General features: G+C 38.5%; 1 protein-coding gene across 1 annotated transcript in view; it reads left to right on the top strand.

Annotated features, from left to right (window-relative positions):
• Positions 1-19,294, top strand: part of LOC126412071 (uncharacterized) — a 97,874-nt gene that overhangs the window by 13,673 nt on the left and 64,907 nt on the right. The window contains 1 exon segment of the mRNA XM_050081469.1: positions 1,433-2,679. Coding sequence (XP_049937426.1) covers positions 1,433-2,679 — 1,247 coding nt within the window.

Raw genomic sequence — 19,294 nt, forward strand, 5'->3', positions numbered from 1 at the left:
TTTCATACAAGGGACCAAGTGACATTTTCAGTTCCATAGGTTTACTCTTTCCTTTTCCTCCAGTATTCTTTCTTCTTCCCACCACATGTCTTTTTACCATCTTCAGACCACTTTGCGTCTGTTCCTTTGCTGCTTTTGCCTCAGAATCTGAAATTTAACATTTCCCTCATGAAAATCTGTACTTCACTGCTTCTGCCACTTTCATGTTGTGTATTTCTAATATTTTTTGCTTCTAGGGTACAGCTAGTTGATATTTTCTTATCCCATAAGTACAAATATTTGTTTTGTGAACTTGTTGTCATTCATCTAGTATGAACATCCTAAAATAACTAATTTTCTTTCTTTTCTATATCTGACATTACACTATTGTTTCCTAATTACTAGGGTCTTTTGGTTCTACTTGGACACAGTATATTCCTGGTTTGTGTGATTGGTAAATCAGTGCTAGGCGTTCACTTGCATAGAGGCAGTCTCGTCTCACTACCGTGTCCTAGTGCAGTGTTTCTTTTTTTAATTTCTTCAAATGTGCTTTTTGCCGTAAATAGTTTTTGATATTACATATGCTGTTTCCTACTTCTTGTGTGTCCTTTTGTTTACAGCAGATTTTTCTGACCTATTTCTGGAATTATGTCACCTAGATGCTTCAACTTTTTGAACTTTTCTATTCTGCCAATGTCTGTTAAAAAAATTGTAGTACAAATTATCTTTCTTCTTTTTCTATTTTTTCCATTACTGATAAATTTTGTGTTCTCTACTATACTTTCAGATTGTACAGAGAAATAGTCTGCAAATGACATACAGCTTCCTCCAATCCACTGTTTCGTCCCAGTTTTATTAGTGATGGCTTTTCTTTTTTATATTTATCTTTAGTTTGAGAAGAACATCTGCCAGATGTCCCAACTCACAGTTCGTTTCCCTTTAAGAATCTTGATGATGTTGGCAAACAAAATACTGTGTCAGGATGACCATTAGAATTATGTCATGTAGTGTCGTATTTTGATGTTTCTGTTGTATTTTGTGTTACAAGTTAAATAAGTATGGAGAGCACGGGCAGCCTTTCCTAACATACATTTTCCTACACACTCTATAACAATACAAATGGTGTGTGGAATGACAGGTGGGGATGACATATATTTTCCCAAAATAATTATTCTGTTGTGTGGTGGTGGGCGATACACACACTCAAATAGCAAGTACTACTTTATGCACTGTATCTCAGTCTCATTCCATAACATATTTTATAACTAGTAAATCACTATTTTCTCCACAACTAAGTTGGTATTTGAAGTGCTCAAATCTTAATTACAAATATTTGGAAATAGTGCTAAATAAAAATTGTGTTGGGATGGATACTGACACACAAAATGCATAAAAATAGTTATATGCCTATACATAATTTTGCTTAAAATTGTGAATATTTTCCATCATTTAGGTTTTGAAGGAGTTGCAATCAAACAAGAACGTCCAGATGAAGCTGAAATCCGAGAGCTGGCAGCCAAAATGGTGGAAGCAAATAAGGCGAAGATGGCGAGTGTCCGACCGCCCGGTGCCGGCCAACCCCCACCGCCCAACATGGTCCAAACTGGCCAGCCAGGCATCCTCAACTACCTTACGAGGGCACCTCCTGCCCCCGTTGCACCGTGCCCTGACAAGGAAAGAGACAAGGACAAAAAGACACCCGAGCCGGACAGGAAACCCCCGTTGGATGAGGAGAGTGTGAGAGGAAAATTTGGGTGGGTGACCCTTGGAAAGTGCCACATACCTTACATATTTCGTTACGGTGAGAAGTATTGTGCCGTTCGCATGGTGGAATCAAAACTTTTAAACAAGTACCTGACATATCTCCATTCAGACATTTACAACTGCACGTGTATCCGCAGCTATTATATCACGGACGCAGAGGCTAGGTTACTTAACGAAATAAATGTGAGGCATTGTGAGGGACAGTTTGGCAGAGATCTTTTTACAACCAAAGATCTGGTCGTACGGTTACAAGATGCCGGAGAATTTTATAATTTTCTTGACGTGTGTTACAACAAGCTATTGCTCAGTTCCAGCAACCCTAAGGATAAGTGTGGATTTGTTCGTATCAATGGTGAATCTGTCGTGCCCTACACCGTGCGTGATGGCTTCAAGTACGTACCGTTATTCTATTTCGAAGGTGAAACCGATAACCTAAAACTCAAGGCTGAAAAGCTAGAAGGTTGGGATCTTGCCTACCTTAAATTTTGCTGCAAGGTCCAAGGCATTCGTAATGAGCTGTTTGCTAGTGAGACGTGTTCAGTGATTAGCCTTAATGACATCAAGAGTTATTTTCCTCCCGGAACCGTGTTCGAAGATTACTGGCCTAACAAAGTGGTGGATTCCCAGCTGCTACTAGCAAGCAGCAAGGCCGGAGCTACGGCTACAGGCGCCGGCATGTGGACAAAGCAGCCACCGCCTCCTCCACCGCCTGTCATCCCTCCAGCTGCACCCCCCGCTGTTGCTGCAACCAAGCCGGATGTTCCCATCACCACCCTGCCTCATCGTGCTGCTCCGCCAGTCGGCTTAACTGCTGCAGTCCAGGCCGTGTGTAACGGTTGGACAGGGCTGGTGGGTGGACAACCGACCTACCAGCCTACTGTAGTGCCGCAGCCTGCTGGTGTTGTGCGCATGACACCACCTGTTTCGATGCCAAATGTGAGTTTCAGTGCAGTGACTTCATTACTTTGTACTCTAATCAAGCCAACAGGGTTTTTATTGCTGCCCTTCAAAAGTTATGAGTAATGATTCATTGAGTTCATACTGTGATTTACATAATATGATGATATTCATTTTGATCAGATTTTTTTTTCTCACATTCATATGAAAAATAGAAAGTTTTGTTTGACCGTAATTGGATTCCAGTCTCGCTTGAACATACTGATACCAGTTATAATTTGACCTCTGACATAATGCTTACATGGTGTGTGACATGTTACATGTGCAAACAGATATAGAACGGAATATGGACAATATTTATCTTTCTTATAGTCTGAAGTCTAGGTTGGGTAAAAAAGTGGAATTCTAGTTGATTGGCAAAGCCAACAAATCTCATGTCATGTGGATAATTGAATTCTTGGTGGCATGTATTTTATGTACATGATGTGTGGTTAAATTGAAATTATACACCTGTCAGTCTTGACACACTTATAGTGTGTAGAGTTTACTTGCAAAATATGTTTGACACTAAAATATTTCAGACACAAAACTTGAGTTGATTGGCGGCTGTATAATTCAGGCATGTGCAGGTCATATGGCATTATGTGTAGCCCATGTCATCAGTGGCAGCCTTTAAATATGTATGATGGGCAGAATCGTTTTTCTGTTGATGATTACTGGTTGGGAGTAAAGTAAAAAATAAGATGCTGAAAATAATTTTTATTTCTGGAGTACTGGTGTCAGCAACTGAGGAGAAAATGCTGCACCTATATGGTCTTGATTACTAATCTACAAGAAGGGCACCAAAACTGACCCATTGTTACAATTTAATGTCTCATCAATATTGAAATCCCTAACCATTTGAATCCATAGATTGAATGCACTATATTGCTTTCTGAATGTATCCGTTGATTAAGACAGGAGAGAGTGAGCAGTCCTGTCATACACTCTGCTTAATAGTAGCTTCTTCTTGATGTTCTTCACACATTATCACCTCTTCTCTCTATTGCTCTTCTGTCGTCATACTTTATGCCCATGTCTCTCAGCATCTTAAAAAGTGTGACCAGTGTATCCTATTAAATGCTTTTTCTAAGACTGTGGGGGCAATTTATGTGTCTTGACCCTTTTTTAAGTCTTTTCTCATGAATTAGTCGTAAGCAGAGATTGATTTTTGTGTGCCTACTACACCTCTTCTAAACCCGGACCAGTCACCTGTGGTCATTGCATCTATCCTGCTTTGTATCTGCTTTATAATGATGCAGGTCAAGATCTTAGAGGCATGTGTTTCCAAACTTAGTGTCCGGTATTGTTCACATCTATTTGCAGATTCTTTCTTTGGTATTGACACTGTGATTTGTTTTTTTAAAGTCTGTTGGGCGCTCTCTGGTTTCATATGTAACTTTTATGGGATGGTACAGTTCTTCATGTAGCTATTCTCCAGCAGCCTTTATGAGTTGTGCAAGTATCTCGTCAACTCCAACTACTTGAATAGAAAACCATTTTTCACTTTCTTCAAAACCATTTACACATGCACTTTCCATATTTATGTTATGAAACATGGATAAGCCCTGCTTCAGTAAGAAATATTTTGAGAAGTTATGATGTAGAATGCTCTGCAAACTATTGGAGGGTCTGCTTAGCGTTCTTATATCATTAACCGTGTCTCAGACGTCACTTACAGGTATTTTGCAAAAGAAGAAATACAACATCTACACCTGTGTGTCACACTATTTAAGATTTCAGCAGAATTTATATTAATTTTGTCTAGGCTAACAATATTATGAAAATGATAGTTGCTACTCCTCATATAGCAGAGATGCCGGGTCGTGGGTAGGCACAACAAAAAGACTGTCAAAAGTGAGCTTCTAGCCAACAACGCCTTCGTCGGAAATAGACCACATGCACATGCACACGCGTGCTTGCCCCCACACACAGGACAACAGCCTCTGACTGCTGAGGCCAGTCTGACCTCAAGACTCTCTCTCTGTGTGTGTGTGTGTGTGTGTGTGTGTGTGTGTGTGTGTGTGTGTTTCCGGCGAAGACCATGTTGGCTGAAAGCTCACTTTCTAACAGTCTTTTTGTCGTGCCTATCTGCGATTCAGTGTCTCCTCTACATGGTGAATAGCAACTATCCTTTTCATAATATTGTCTAGGCTAGGATGTTACAGCTCAAGAGCCTGCCCATGGGCAGCTGGGTGTCTGTGGGCAGTGGGGATGTAACGTATGGGAGCATACTATTCGTGACCAAATGGTTCACATATGCATAGAGAGCATGCACTTGGGTTGTCTGCCAAGTAGCCAGTAGAGCTGAAGATTGTGTTACCACCCAACAGCTTTTGTGCAGGATGTCTTGGCATTACACATGCAAAAAGACACGAATATTATGAAAAACATTCAGTTACAGAAATAACATGAAACTGATGGGACAGATGCAAGAATTAGTGTGTTTGGGTGGAGACAGACTAAATATAATACAATCCTAATAATGAACATATACCACAACAGATACTAACACAAAAGTCGAGCAAACAAAATCTTCAGCAGTCAACAAAACCATGTGGTGTTTAGAATTTTGCTTGACCAATACAGCTTAAACTAAATCCACGATACCACAAATCCAGTATCTAACACTGCACTTGGCCTGAACACCTAACATGAATTCCACAGTACTACAAAACCAAAATGTATCGAAAACCTAACATCACCAGTGTTGGTAAAACAACTCCACACAACCTACCAATCATAGTCCAACATAATTACCAACAACTAACAGCACAACCCAAAAATTCATTAAAATTGTATTAACACCAATTTCGATATACAGTAAATACACAATTATGGACATAAACACACATACCATACGTACTATATTTTAAGAGAAAGAAAGAGCAAAAACCATTAAAACATACATACCAACCGGTAAGCTGACACAGAAATCTAACAATAGCAAATATGTCATCAGTACAATCTCTCAAATGGCCAGCGTCGACTTCTCACCAGGAGCACCTCGAGGTAGAACACCATTCTGACAATGCCACATATACCTTGTCAGAGATACAGCAACTTTGGTCAGCCTCACACAAAAGTAACACCTCATGTACTTTGCAATTAAACTGAGTATATGTATGAATTTTACTGTGATCAGCACATCACCACCCATTGTGGATTGCAGAGACCTACTCACAAACTTTGTTGTCATATCCATGAGTTAAAAAAAAAAAAAAAAAAAAAAAAAAACAGAAAATTGAATCGCCAGCCATAAAGTGGAAAATGAATCTGTTGCCCATAACTGCCAGCATCAAAATAACTTGCTAACTAAATCTTTGGATATTATTATCACAGATAGCACTCAAGAAGTCCAGTGAATCACTAAACAGCACTCTCAAACAATTTACAGACATAAACATCCCACACTAGAGAGTGCCAGTGCATTACTCCAACACACCCTCTGCAAACATGATCCATTTCAAATACACTGTACCATCATGACATGACACAACACACGTATGTCATGAGTTAGTGCAGTTGGTTGGTTGCAGACTGGTGCTGAAAACTTTGCTTGACCCAGGTAGCCTATACTAAATATGCCTATGCTTGACCCAGGTTGCCTATACTACGTACGCCTGTCAGCTTGAAGTTGTCCAAATTTTTCTTAAAGATTTTACCAACAAATCTTAGTTTCGTTTTAATAACACACAATTTACAACAGTAAGTTTGAGGTGCAGTTAGTTTTACATTTTAAGATTGTTATACACATGCCAAAATATCATTTCATTATTACATGCAAAGAGTAGCTTCGTTCTTCGCAAGCACTGAGTGTGCAGAATTCCGTGGTCCAGTGGCTTGTGCCCCAGTCTCATCATCTCTCTCTATTTGGTTATGTGGTAACAGCATTCCATAAATTTAATATGTTGGGACAATTATCCATGCAGGTTGGTGGTACTTCAAATGTGAACTTATAATTTAACTTCCAATGTCTCTGAAATGTGTATCAGTCACTTCACTTTCACACACATTTTTCTGAGTATGTATTCAGTTTTAAGCATTTTTTGGTACATACATATGTGAGTTGAGCATTCTATATAGTTTTGTTTTCAGTTCTATTTATAGAAATGATCTTTGTTGTCCACGCTTGGAGGCTTTGTGATATATTCACCCTAAGTTCAGAACTATTCCAATCTTCTTGTATTCAGTAAATGTTTTGTGAATACTTCAATTCCATACCTGACCAGAATGCATCTTCTATATAAATTTCGGCTCTTCTTCTAGTCTGTTTTGATATTTACTCCTCATATCATGTTCTTTAGTATTTTGACTTTGATTGTTTCCATGTCTTCAGGCACCAACCAGTCAGCACTTGTAACCTGTTTGTAATAACTTAACACAACTTTTATTTTAAAGCATATTTTGATGAATTTCATTGCCCAATTTTCATTTTCACTTTATTCTTAGGGATCCACTATAAACACTTCAATTGAACTTAATACTTAATCATTGTTACCAAGTTGCAACATTTTCAATTGAGAAAATGTACTAGGCCTGTTGTTGTTGTTGTGGTCTTCAGTCCTGAGACTGGTTTGATGCAGCTCTCCATGCTACTCTATCCTGTGCAAGCTTCTTCATCTCCCAGTACCTACTGCAACCTACATCCTTCTGAATCTGTTTAGTGTATTCATCTCTTGGTCTCCCTCTACGATTTTTACCCTCCACGCTGCCCTCCAATGCTAAATTTGTGATCCCTTGATGCCTCAAAACATGTCCTACCAACCGATCCCTTCTTCTAGTCAAGTTGTGCCACAAACTTCTCTTCTCCCCAATCCTATTGAATACCTCCTCATTAGTTACGTGATCTACCCACCTTATCTTCAGCATTCTTCTGTAGCACCACATTTCGAAAGCTTCTATTCTCTTCTTGTCCAAACTAGTTATTGTCCATGTTTCACTTCCATACATGGCTACACTCCATACAAATACTTTCAGAAACGACTTCCTGACACCTAAATCTATACTCTATGTTAACAAATTTCTCTTCTTCAGAAACGATTTCCTTGCCATTGCCAGTCTACATTTTATATCCTCTCTACTTCGACCATCATCAGTTATTTTACTCCCTAAATAGCAAAACTCCTTTACTACTTGAAGTGTCTCATTTCCTAATCTAATTCCCTCAGCATCACCTGATTTAATTTGACTGCATTCCACTATCCTCGTTTTGCTTTTGTTGATGTTCATCTTATCTCCTCCTTTCAAGACACTGTCCATTCCATTCAACTGCTCTTCAAAGTCCTTTGCTGTCTCTGACAGAATTACAATGTCATCGGCGAACCTCAAAGTTTTTACTTCTTCTCCATGAATTTTAATACCTACTCCGATTTTTTCTTTTGTTTCCTTTACTGCTTGCTCAATATACAGATTGAATAACATCGGGGAGAGGCTACAACCCTGTCTCACTCCTTTCCCAACCACTGCTTCCCTTTCATGCCCCTCGACTCTTATAACTGCCATCTGGTTTCTGTACAAATTGTAAATAGCCTTTCGCTCCCTGTATTTTACCCCTGCCACCTTCAGAATTTGAAAGAGAGTATTCCAGTTAACATTGTCAAAAGCTTTCTCTAAGTCTACAAATGCTAGAAATGTAGGTTTGCCTTTTCTTAATCTTTCTTCTAAGATAAGTCGTAAGGTTAGTATTGCCTCACGTGTTCCAACCTTTCTACGGAATCCAAACTGATCTTCCCCGAGGTCGGCTTCTACCAGTTTTTCCATTCGTCTGTAGAGAATTCGCGTTAGTATTTTGCAGCTGTGACTTGTTAAACTGATAGTTCGGTAATTTTCACATCTGTCAACACCTGCTTTCTTTGGGATTGGAATTATTATACTCTTCTTGAAGTCTGAGGGTATTTTGCCTGTCTCATACATCTTGCTTACCAGATGGTAGAGTTTTGTCATGACTGGCTCTCCCAAGGCCATCAGTAGTTCTAATGGAATGTTGTCTACTCCCGGGGCCTTGTTTCGACTCGGGTCTTTCAGTGCTCTGTCAAACTCTTCACGGAGTATCGTATCTCCCTTTTCGTCTTCATCTACGTCCTCTTCCATTTCCATAATATTGTCCTCAAGGACAGAGCCCTTATATAGACCCTCTATATACTCCTTCCACCTTTCTGCCTTCCCTTCTTTGCTTAGAACTGGGTTTCCATCTGAGCTCTTGATATTCATACAAGTGGTTCTCTTCTCTCTAAAGGTCTCTTTAATTTTTCTGTAGGCAGTATCTATCTTACCCCTAGTGAGACAAGCCTCTACATCCTTACATTTGTCCTCTAGCCACCCCTGCTTAGCCATTTTGCACTTCCTGTCGATCTCATTTTTGAGACGTTTGTATTCCTTTTTGCCTGCTTCATTTACTGCATTTTTATATTTTCTCCTTTCATCAATTAAATTCAATATTTCTTCTGTTACCCAAGGATTTCTATTAGCCCTCGTCTTTTTATCTACTTGATCGTCTGCTGCCTTCACTACTTCATCCCTCAGAGCTACCCATTCTTCTTCTATTGTATTTCTTTCACCCATTCCTGTCAATTGTTCCCTTATGCTCTCCCTGAAACTCGCTACAACCTCTGGTTCTTTCAGTTTATCGTACTAGGCCTATAATTGTTATAACTGACTGCTACCACTTCATAGCTAGAGATCACATCCATGATCTGTGCAGTATGCAAATAACTTAAGTAGACATTGAACTGTTAGTGTTTCATGCACTTACTGAGCTGTTTTCTCATGCTCCAGTCTCTCGCCAAGTTTAGCACCCATTTTTATTTTCTTTGGGATGATCTGTTCAGCCGGCTGAAGTGGCCGTGCGGTTCTAGGTGCTGCAGTCTGGAACCAAGAGACCGCTACGGTCACAGGTTCGAATCCTGCCTCGGGCATGGATGTGTGTGATATCTTTAGGTTAGTTAGGTTTAACTAGTTCTAAGTTCTAGGGGACTAATGACCTCAGAAGTTGAGTCCCCTAGTGCTCAGAGCCATTTGAACCATTTGATCTGTTCAGAGAAAATAGTGAATACAGACATTGCTTCCAAGTTCGATAACATACTTTTCTACCTTCTTTCCAATGAAACTTTTTGAAGGGTTATTTGTAAGTGCTGTATGTTTACCTTTTCTTTTGTTTACCATCAGCTTCACATTTACTGCTCTAGCAAGAACAAAAAGACTTGTTTTCAACCTGATGTATCAGTCTGTGCATGACAATGAACCCTGCCTACCTTTACCGAAAAATGCTCATTAAAATAAGGGGGTTGCATTGCGGGTTCCATTGATCATAGATAGTGTCCAAGGTTTTTGGTAGCCCTTGGCTTAGCAACTATTTGTATGCATATTGGAAGAAAGGGTATCTTGTAGCTATCTTGCAGTACAGGGTCAAAATTTAAACATTGAAACTCTTCCTCCAGTGCAGGCAAATTTAGTACAGTTGGTTATTTTGTGTGACGTGTGTTCTAGAGTGGACCTTAGGCAGCTTATAAAAGTACTACATGTTCATAGGTAGTTCCTGAGAAAACCGTAAGAAACCTTGTTTTTTTGTATAGATATTCTGGGGATTGTCACTTTTAGCATTTGTACTCATGGCAAGTTGTTAAAATTTTTACCATATGTTCTTGAGGCGATGATCTGGAGGAAACTTGAAGCTTATCAGTATTATCCGTTACCAAGATCCAACCATTTAAAGTTATGGTACTCACGCACGTAATATCTGGTCTGAGATGTAAATGTGGTTTTAACTGATATAATGAGCACTTGACAAGGGTTCTAAGGTCATCCCAAGGGTTTTGAGGTCAAAAAACTGTACAAACGGCACTTTGTGCTTATAGAAATATTCCCAAAGTGCTACTGGAGCAACAATAAAGGGACTATAAATTGTTATAACCTGCCTAAAAAGAACTGAAAATTATGCTAAAAAATGTGTAAAACTGGAAAGATTACAAACTCAGTAAAATATTTCTGACATAATTTTTAATCTTTTAAAATACAAATCAAGCTGGGGCATTAGCGATTAATTGCGATCATTGAGCAGAGTATCCTTAGGCCTACATGATTTCGTATTAACTGTATATTACGCATACTTATTTGTTGTTTATATTTATCAAATTGTACAATGTGTGGCATTCCAACATACTGATGAGGGATAGGACCAGCAACTTCGACTGTTAAATCTATCGCAACTTAAATCTATTAAAGCTTTATTTTCCCTCACAGTTGCAATAACAGTCATTTCTTTGTGGTAACTATAGTTGGAGTTACAAACGATGGTAGCTGAGTTTAGTCTCATTCTGTGTATCGAAGGCCAGCATTCTCCAATAGCCAGTGACTATTCAGCAGTGTTCTGAGCACTCTGCTGTTAATGTCGAATCCAATGCGAGGATGAATCGTTTTCATTATTTAGTGAATTTTTATTCCATGTGTTGTGAGTTGTAATGGCAGATTGTGGTGGTAAGCAGAAAAGCAAGTGAGAGACATATTTTGCTGGATATACACTTACCTCAAGTACAAAGCACGTGTATGTGTGTACCGCAACTATTGTTTGGAACTGACAACAATGCAATCCCCGCATGTTTCTCGACCTCCGCAAACCATCACCATTCGTGGATGGGATTGTAGTTTCGGACCATCATGTCCATTTTCAAATCTTTGCATTAGACTGAAGTGCAGTTGTACAGTTTTCACCAATGTACATGTGAGTGACCAAATATTCATTGTTTCTCATCAGTAATTATTGCCCAGATACAAAAAAGTTGAATTCTTTACAGTTGAACACAGCAGAATTTGCTGCACTTGATTGAAAAGTCACAGTGTGTGCTTTTACAAAGTTTATAATTTTGCATGTGTGTAATGATTACTGGTGAAAAATGTGAATATTTGCTTACTCACATGTACAGTGGTGGGACCTGTATCATTATACTTAATGTCTAAGGCCTTGGTTTGCAATGGATGTGATGCTCCAAAATTAGTCACCACAAAGAAATGGCTGTTATTGCAACTGTGATGGATATTGAAGGAAAATGAAGTATACAGGGTGTTCAAAAAAAGTGTCGAATGCTTTGAGAGGTGGCAGTACACATCGAAATAGAAAAGTAAGTCCAATAAACCTAGGTCTGGAAATGCATACTTTCTGTGATAAAACACCGTTTACAGGAGGCGTTCAATGCCACACCCATTCATGACAAAGCACCCTCTGGCGTAAGGAGCCACGCACCCTTTGAAGTACACTCGCTCGGTTTTTGTTGTCTGCTGGCACGCATTGAAGACACGATCCTGTAGTGTCAACACATCATTGATTGGCATGACATAGACCAATTCCTTCAAGTGCCCCCCTGTCTGGCGAACGAGCAGGCCAAGGTGTGACACCCTCCTTCCCCTAATTAATCCAGTGGTCCCCAAATGTCTGCATCAGATGTCCATGCACATTGTGTCGAAAGTATGCTGGTGTGCCATCATGAATAAACCACATTTGTATTTGTTGCTGCAATGGTCCAGCCTCTAGCAAGGTAGGCGATACATTAATGAGAAAGTCTAGATAATGTGCCCCAGTTAATCTCTGAGATAGCACGTATTCCTATTAATCTTTTGCCAAGTACGCCTGCCCATACATTGATTGAGAATCAGTGTTGTTGCCCTTTCTCCTGAATTGCTTGGGTATTTACATCTGCCCATAGATGCTGGTTAAGGAAATTCGTACCACCATCTTTTGTGAACCCTGCCCCATCAGTAAATTAAATCTTGAATGTGAACAGTGGATCTGCAGCACACTTTTGCAAAAGCAATTGACAGAACCACCATCTGTCAAAATGTTCCTGTGGCCTTAGGGCCTGAATGCGCCATAGGCCATAGATGATATGGGTACAGCAATTGTCTGTGAAGTACACCCCCCCCACCCTTCCCCCTCCCCCACCCCCCAGATAAGAGTGTGAGACATGCCTACAGCTGCTGCTAATCGTTGCACATTGGTCGCACACTGGTCTACCGAACGTAGCACATGTCAGGCATATGGACTGTGCTGAGGCTTTCACTGGCAGTTTTCTGAGGTGCAGGGGTACCTGTTTCCCCCAAACACTGGAAGAGTCTACCAAACAGCTTATCCGAGGGTACACTGCACTGTGAATAGGGCTCATAGACTACGTCTATTTGTTAAACCGTAGCAGAATATCATATCCATCATTTCACTTATTAGGTAATAGGTTTCCATTGCTATCAAGTGCTGGAAGAGAGAAAATGTAGACGTACCACACCATTTGTACATACAAACACCACAACTCATTAAAAACACATAAGTGAATCCATGTTTGGAAGAAGGTAAAACACCGTGTTACATGCCCAGGGTTGACAGTACTGTACTATAAGGCTCACAAACATGACAGAAAGTAACGTAGTCTACAACATGACTTGAACCACACAACTGACTGCACACCATCTAATGGTAGGTAGAGTACTGTGAGTAAGACATCATACTGCCTTTCCGACACATTTGATGGAGTGGCAATGCAAGACTGTACCAATGTCAGTAACCAAGCATCGCGCAACACTTTCTGTAAATATGTGTTTATCTCGGAAGTATGTATTTTTGTACCCATGTTTGTTAGACTTATTTTTCTTGTTTCGATGAGTACTACCAAGAATTTGACACTTCTTAACACCCTGTATAAATGTGCCCAATTATATAAATATAATGTAACTAAATAGATAAAATAATCTACTTACCAAGTAGCTGCAGGAGAATACCCACCTAAAGAAAAGTTTTACTTGTGCAAACTTTTGGAGCCATTGGCTCCTTCTTCTGGCAGAAGGGTTGAAGGGGAAAGAATAGGACTGGAGAGGTTTAGGAAAAGGGATAGAGTTTGGAAAAGTTACCCATAACCCTGGTCAGGGGAGACTCAATGGATGGTATGAGAAGGAAATTATACAAATAAACTGTCAAAACTTTACTGATCTGTAGAGGTCATTTTACACAAGCAGCATACCCTGCTGTGATGGATAAAAAGGGAACCAATGGAAAAATACTCCTGTAGGAGCACAAAAATGGCAGATATGTTCGTCTTTGAACTTAAAAAGAATCTTGACAAAAAAATGGGCAGCCAGCTTCCTCAAACCTCATTTCACCTTCCTCACCAAAAATTTTCCCTTTTTTTTTTATGCTGATGGAGAGTAGCAGAGAGACAGAGGTAGTGGAAGAGAAAAAGATATGGACAAAGACAACAGCAGTGAGAGCCAAAGAGACAGGAGATACTGATGGTCAGTGGTGGTGCAGTGCAGGGCACATTTTAGACCAAAATTTTAAACACGGGGGTGTAGGAGAAAGTAAGCTGCGCCGCTCGGAATTTTTGAGCTGCCGAGGTATAGTAGCGACAGTGGCATAGGAAAAGTTGCTTTGAGTGTTTGAAGATTTCACAGGAAGCATCACAATTTTTGGTGGCTTCGATGACGAAGTATCCTATGTTTACTAGGTTTGTAATATAGTACAGGTTACAATTACACAACTAAACAAGCAAGTGTGGAAGACTAGAGAAACAAGACTTTGTATTGACATTTAATTTTGCATCCACATTTTTTGGGTTTCACCAATTATGAGTGAGAATGTCACCTACTACCTTTCGTTGACCTGTGGCTTTGTGACAAACCAAGCTTGTCACCACACCTAAGATTTATATCACAGACAAATTCATTAATAATTGATAGAAAATAACAAGTAAGTGCAGAAGCATTTTATGCATTCTGACATTAAGGAAATGAGACAACGTATTACGATATAAATACCTTAAAAGAGATAGGGATCAAAAGAACATGAGTCAACACTAGCGGAATACTTAAGCAGACGTGAGGAAAAGATAGGAGACTGTGATACCAACCACAGTTGCTTTCAAATTAAGGAACCTGTAAAACAGCGTAACCTCTAAAACTCTAGGCAAATGAGAGAGATCAGGGAAGGTGTGATTCAGCTATGTACGCAACCAAAAAATTGAAGACAGAAAGCTGGCTAGGAAGATGGGGTTAGAAAATAGTGCAGACCAGGAGTTAAAACACAGGTGTATCAGGATAAGAAAGGAAAAGGAATCTATACTAAGACAGGAGAAGTGGAAATATTACAACCAGCTAATAGAAGAAGCCAAAGAGGGCTGTATCCATCACAGGACAAGAAGTCAAGAAAGTAACACAGAAATAAAAGAAGAAACATTTGTCAAATGCAACCAGGGAAAGATCTTTACATGAATGACAAGGAAGTAGTTGGCAATGGGCAGAGTACATCACAGAATTACTGAACTTTGATAACTGCATTGAATCTCTTCCGTGTGAAATACCATACACTGTAGACACAAAGAAGACATCTGTTGAAGAAGAAATAAGGCAAATAATTAAAACAAAAACAATAAGGCTGATGGCAAAGGCCAAATTATAGGAGAGCTGATAACAATCGAGGACTGGTACTGGTTGAAATAATTAGGAAACTATTAAAGAATGTTTGAGAATATGAGAACCTATCTGATGACAGAAAAATGGCCAAAATCTGTCCTGTACTAAAACAGAATGACCCCCTGTTATGTGAATATTATATAGTGGTTGCACTCCCTAGTGTAAGCTGCAAGATTCTATCTCGGTGTTTATGGAAGAGAATTATCCTGATAGCAGAAGGAATTATAGGGACTATCATTGTGGCTTCAGAAGGAATAGATCAGTTATAGATCAGCTCTTTATGCTCAAACAGATAACTGAGAAACGTTGGTAACATGACGTTGATATTCTTGTGGTTTTTGTTCATTTCAATAAATCTTCTGACTGCGTACATAAGGACGCAATCACCAGTATCATGAAGGAATTTGTTTTCACAAAAGTTAATATGTCTAGTACAGCTGTATGTATGGAACTTGAGATAAAGTCAAGGGTTGCACCAGCAAACAGAACATATTTTTTTCGTGGACATTCTGTGCAGTAGAGCAGTTTTGAGAGAAGTTTTGGAATCGGAATGTAGCACAGTGTAATTCTCCCAGGAGCTCTTTGTTTCTGGACCATTTACATGAAGCTAAACAGATGAACAAAAACTGCTAGTCTTAGAGGGAATGATATTAAGCTAAATATTTGGCCCATGACGGATGCCCAGTGGCAGAAATGGAGGATGTTAAAAAATCAGAGTAGCAAACCTATACTTACAAACTGCTATTAGCCAAAGGATGAAGGGAAGATTGATGTATGCTAGACACCTAATTACGATGGAAGAGGAAGACGAAGCATTCTCAGGATCTGTGGAGGGCAGAAGTAGCTATGAACAAGATGGAAGGATGATATCAACAGGAATACAGAGATGTTGGGCCTGAGAAAAGTGAAGAACAGGCAGTTCACTCTATGCAAGCTGTCCATACTTGCTGAAATGTAGGAGTCATTTGGTTTAAGACCTTGACATTGGTTACCCCATAACATTATCCTATCTGCTACCCCTAACCTGACTTGATGAGACATTACTAGTGTCCAGTGTACCCCGTGTGCAAGTGCAGTAAGTGATTTGCACTACGTGAATTCAATTCATTCTTATCCCACACATGCACATAATTTTATGATTTTTTGTTATAAATCTCAAGCTGTTTTGTTAGTAAATACCCGATTTTATAACTAACTGCATCAATTTACTGCTTTTCAGAATTGTGTAGATCTGTTGAGAAATTTTGAAGGGAGATTTTCAACTTTTAAATTTTTATGTTACTTGGAGTGGCCTTCAGGATCCAAATACCATTGCATACATGTTTCTTCGCATTGCTGGCAATTAGTAAATAATTACTTACATTAATAGCTGTACTGCTTTGAAACTTTCTCACTATCTTATTGCCATACCTACAGAGAATAAATCTGGTCCATATGTTTGTAAAATTAGCATTGTCGATTTCATGGCTGTAATTATTTTTGATATAAAGTGAGGAGGTTGCAATAAATCTTTAGTAACAGAATTGATGCAGCGAACAAAAAAAAAAGGTTGTATTTACAAAAGTGGTAAACTGGAGTCCAGTTTACAGTGAAACAGATTTAAATGAAAAATGTAATACATTGTTAAATGAATTCATGTCTCTTTGATGCTATCTTCCGTTAAAAAAAATAGTAACACCCATGTAACCGCTGACAGAATTGGCTCACTGCGGGAATAAAACAACATGGACAACAAAGAGGATGCTATGTAGTTCTCTCAAAACGTGTAATGGCCCAAAGAGACAACAAACATTACTTTAGCACTCTAAAGTAGGTACATGAAAACTGGAATTCACATATCAGAAAACAAAACAAAAACAATTTGGAATGTGAAAAAGAGGGAAATAGCAGAAAAAGACTAGAAACATGACATAGATAGAAATTTAACAAGAAGATAATATTATAAAGGAACATTAGATGGTTGCAGAAATATTGAACAAACATTTTTCGACAACAGTAGAAAAGGATCTGTGGATGAAGCAATGGCTCTTCTACAGAAAGCTACCAGCAACAGAACCCCACATAATTCCTTACCATTTGTTACATTAAATGAGATTGAAAGAATAACGAAGCCATTAAAGAATAAAAAGTATGTTGGTGTGGACAGTGTTTCTAGTAACATATTTAAATATTTTTATAAACATACAAGTCGAGCCTTATGCAATATATTCAGTACATCTCTCCGAGAAGGAATTGTCCCTGATATACTACAATTGGCTGTAGTGATTCTGCTCTTTAAGAAAGGTGATAAAAATAAATCACAAAATATCGCCTAATCTCCCTTTTAATCATCTGTTCAAAAATTCTTGATAAACTTGTGTACAGATTAATTGTCAATCATTTCTACTTCCACAATATGCAAGATCAAATTCTGGAAGCCATTACCAAAAAGTGTTACCAGTAGATATTTTTTTGTTTTCTCTCAAAATGTTGTGATTGTATAAACCATCAAATCCTTTTGAAAAAGGCAGAATATTATGGTTTCAGTCATACCTAAAGGACTGAAAGCAGACTGTAATTCTGAAAGGCTTATCCAGAGAGCCAGCCTTATATGTAGAGGGAGGCTTAAATTGTGGCGTGCCACAAGGCTCCTCTGCTGCAGCTTGTTATTTTCATTAATGACATTCCTTTTTGTTCCAATACAAAGAGTAACTTTACCCTTTTTGCAAATGATACCGCAGTTCTCATTGATGAACTGTGTAGCAACAGTCTTGAACAAACTACGAACAAAGTTTTTAGTGAAAATTTAAGTTGGTTTTGTTCCAATGGTCTTTCGCTCAATTCAGATAAAACCCATGATTTGGGGTCCCATGCACCACAATGAAATCTTGAAGAAATTAACGTAAAGTGTAGAGATCAATCTATTCAGAAAGTTGTTACAAAATTACTGGATGCACAACATTTTTCACCTTTTCAAAAGACTTAGTTCTGCAATATTTGCGCTATGTTCTGCAATATTTGCACTATGAATTACTGCTTGTGTGTGTAAAGTAGATGCCATTAAGGCTTCCTAATTTGGCTACATTCATGCATTAATGTTGTATGCTATTATATTCTGTGGGAACCAATGTCTTGGAAAAGGAATTTCACTGTGCGAAAAATGGCTATCAGAATGAGTGGTGCCCATCATACACACATGCAGTTACTTGTTTCTAAAGGAAGATATCCTTACCAACTTTTTACCTAACGTATATTTGTTCCTTGTTGGCTGTAAACTTTTCTCTGTACAAAGACAAAAGTAAACAACATGACGACAACAACACAAGAACCAAAAAGTGTTTGCACATTGAACTGAAATTCGAACTCTGGTTCAGAAAAGAGCTTTGTACTCCAGCTTTAAGCACTTCCAGTGCATATCAAATGCCCTCAGAAACAACTGCAAAAATTCAAACATATTCTGAAAGAGTACCTAATACAGATTGTTTTATTTATTTATTTATTTTTTATGGTCAATTTTTACCGATGATTCCCCAGTGTAACACAATATTCTGTTGATTGGGTGCATGTTCTCAATGTGAGATTTTATTTACATTGTATCTTTTATTTTTTGTGTGTGTTACATCTTGAACTATATACAGTTTGACATGTTCCATATCCTTGCAATTCACTCATTTTCTGGATCAGCGGAACATGAAATAAATAAATAAATCTTTTAAAAAAAGTAAAGTGATGAATAATACGATAAAATCTATTCTGAAGATGACAGCTCTGATCAAAGCAGGGTAGGAACACTGGAATTTTGTATGTTAACGCAAATGCAGGAATAAGATACAGACATTTAGTCAACAGAAGGATGTTGGTTATTTAGTGTTAGTAATCTATACTACTGAACGGCAAACCTGCTTTGTATTGAAAGGTTCAAAGTAAAGGTTGCCTATCTGAATAACTTCTAAGGGCAACAAAAATTTGATTTTCATACAATTATTAACTAAATTTAAAATTCTGTCTTAATCTACTCAATAAGAGGTATAGTCCAAGATTTAACACAGTAAGGCAGTTCTTACAGTTAGAAAGTTTGTAAATGTCTTGAGATAGCCTAACCCACAGTGTGTCAATTACCCAGTCTCGGTTCATCCACTATGTGAGAATGACAACAATTACCGACCTTCAACAAACATTATACATGATT

This window comes from Schistocerca serialis, chromosome 7 (genome assembly GCF_023864345.2).
Source record: "Schistocerca serialis cubense isolate TAMUIC-IGC-003099 chromosome 7, iqSchSeri2.2, whole genome shotgun sequence".
NCBI classification, from domain to species: domain Eukaryota; kingdom Metazoa; phylum Arthropoda; class Insecta; order Orthoptera; family Acrididae; genus Schistocerca; species Schistocerca serialis.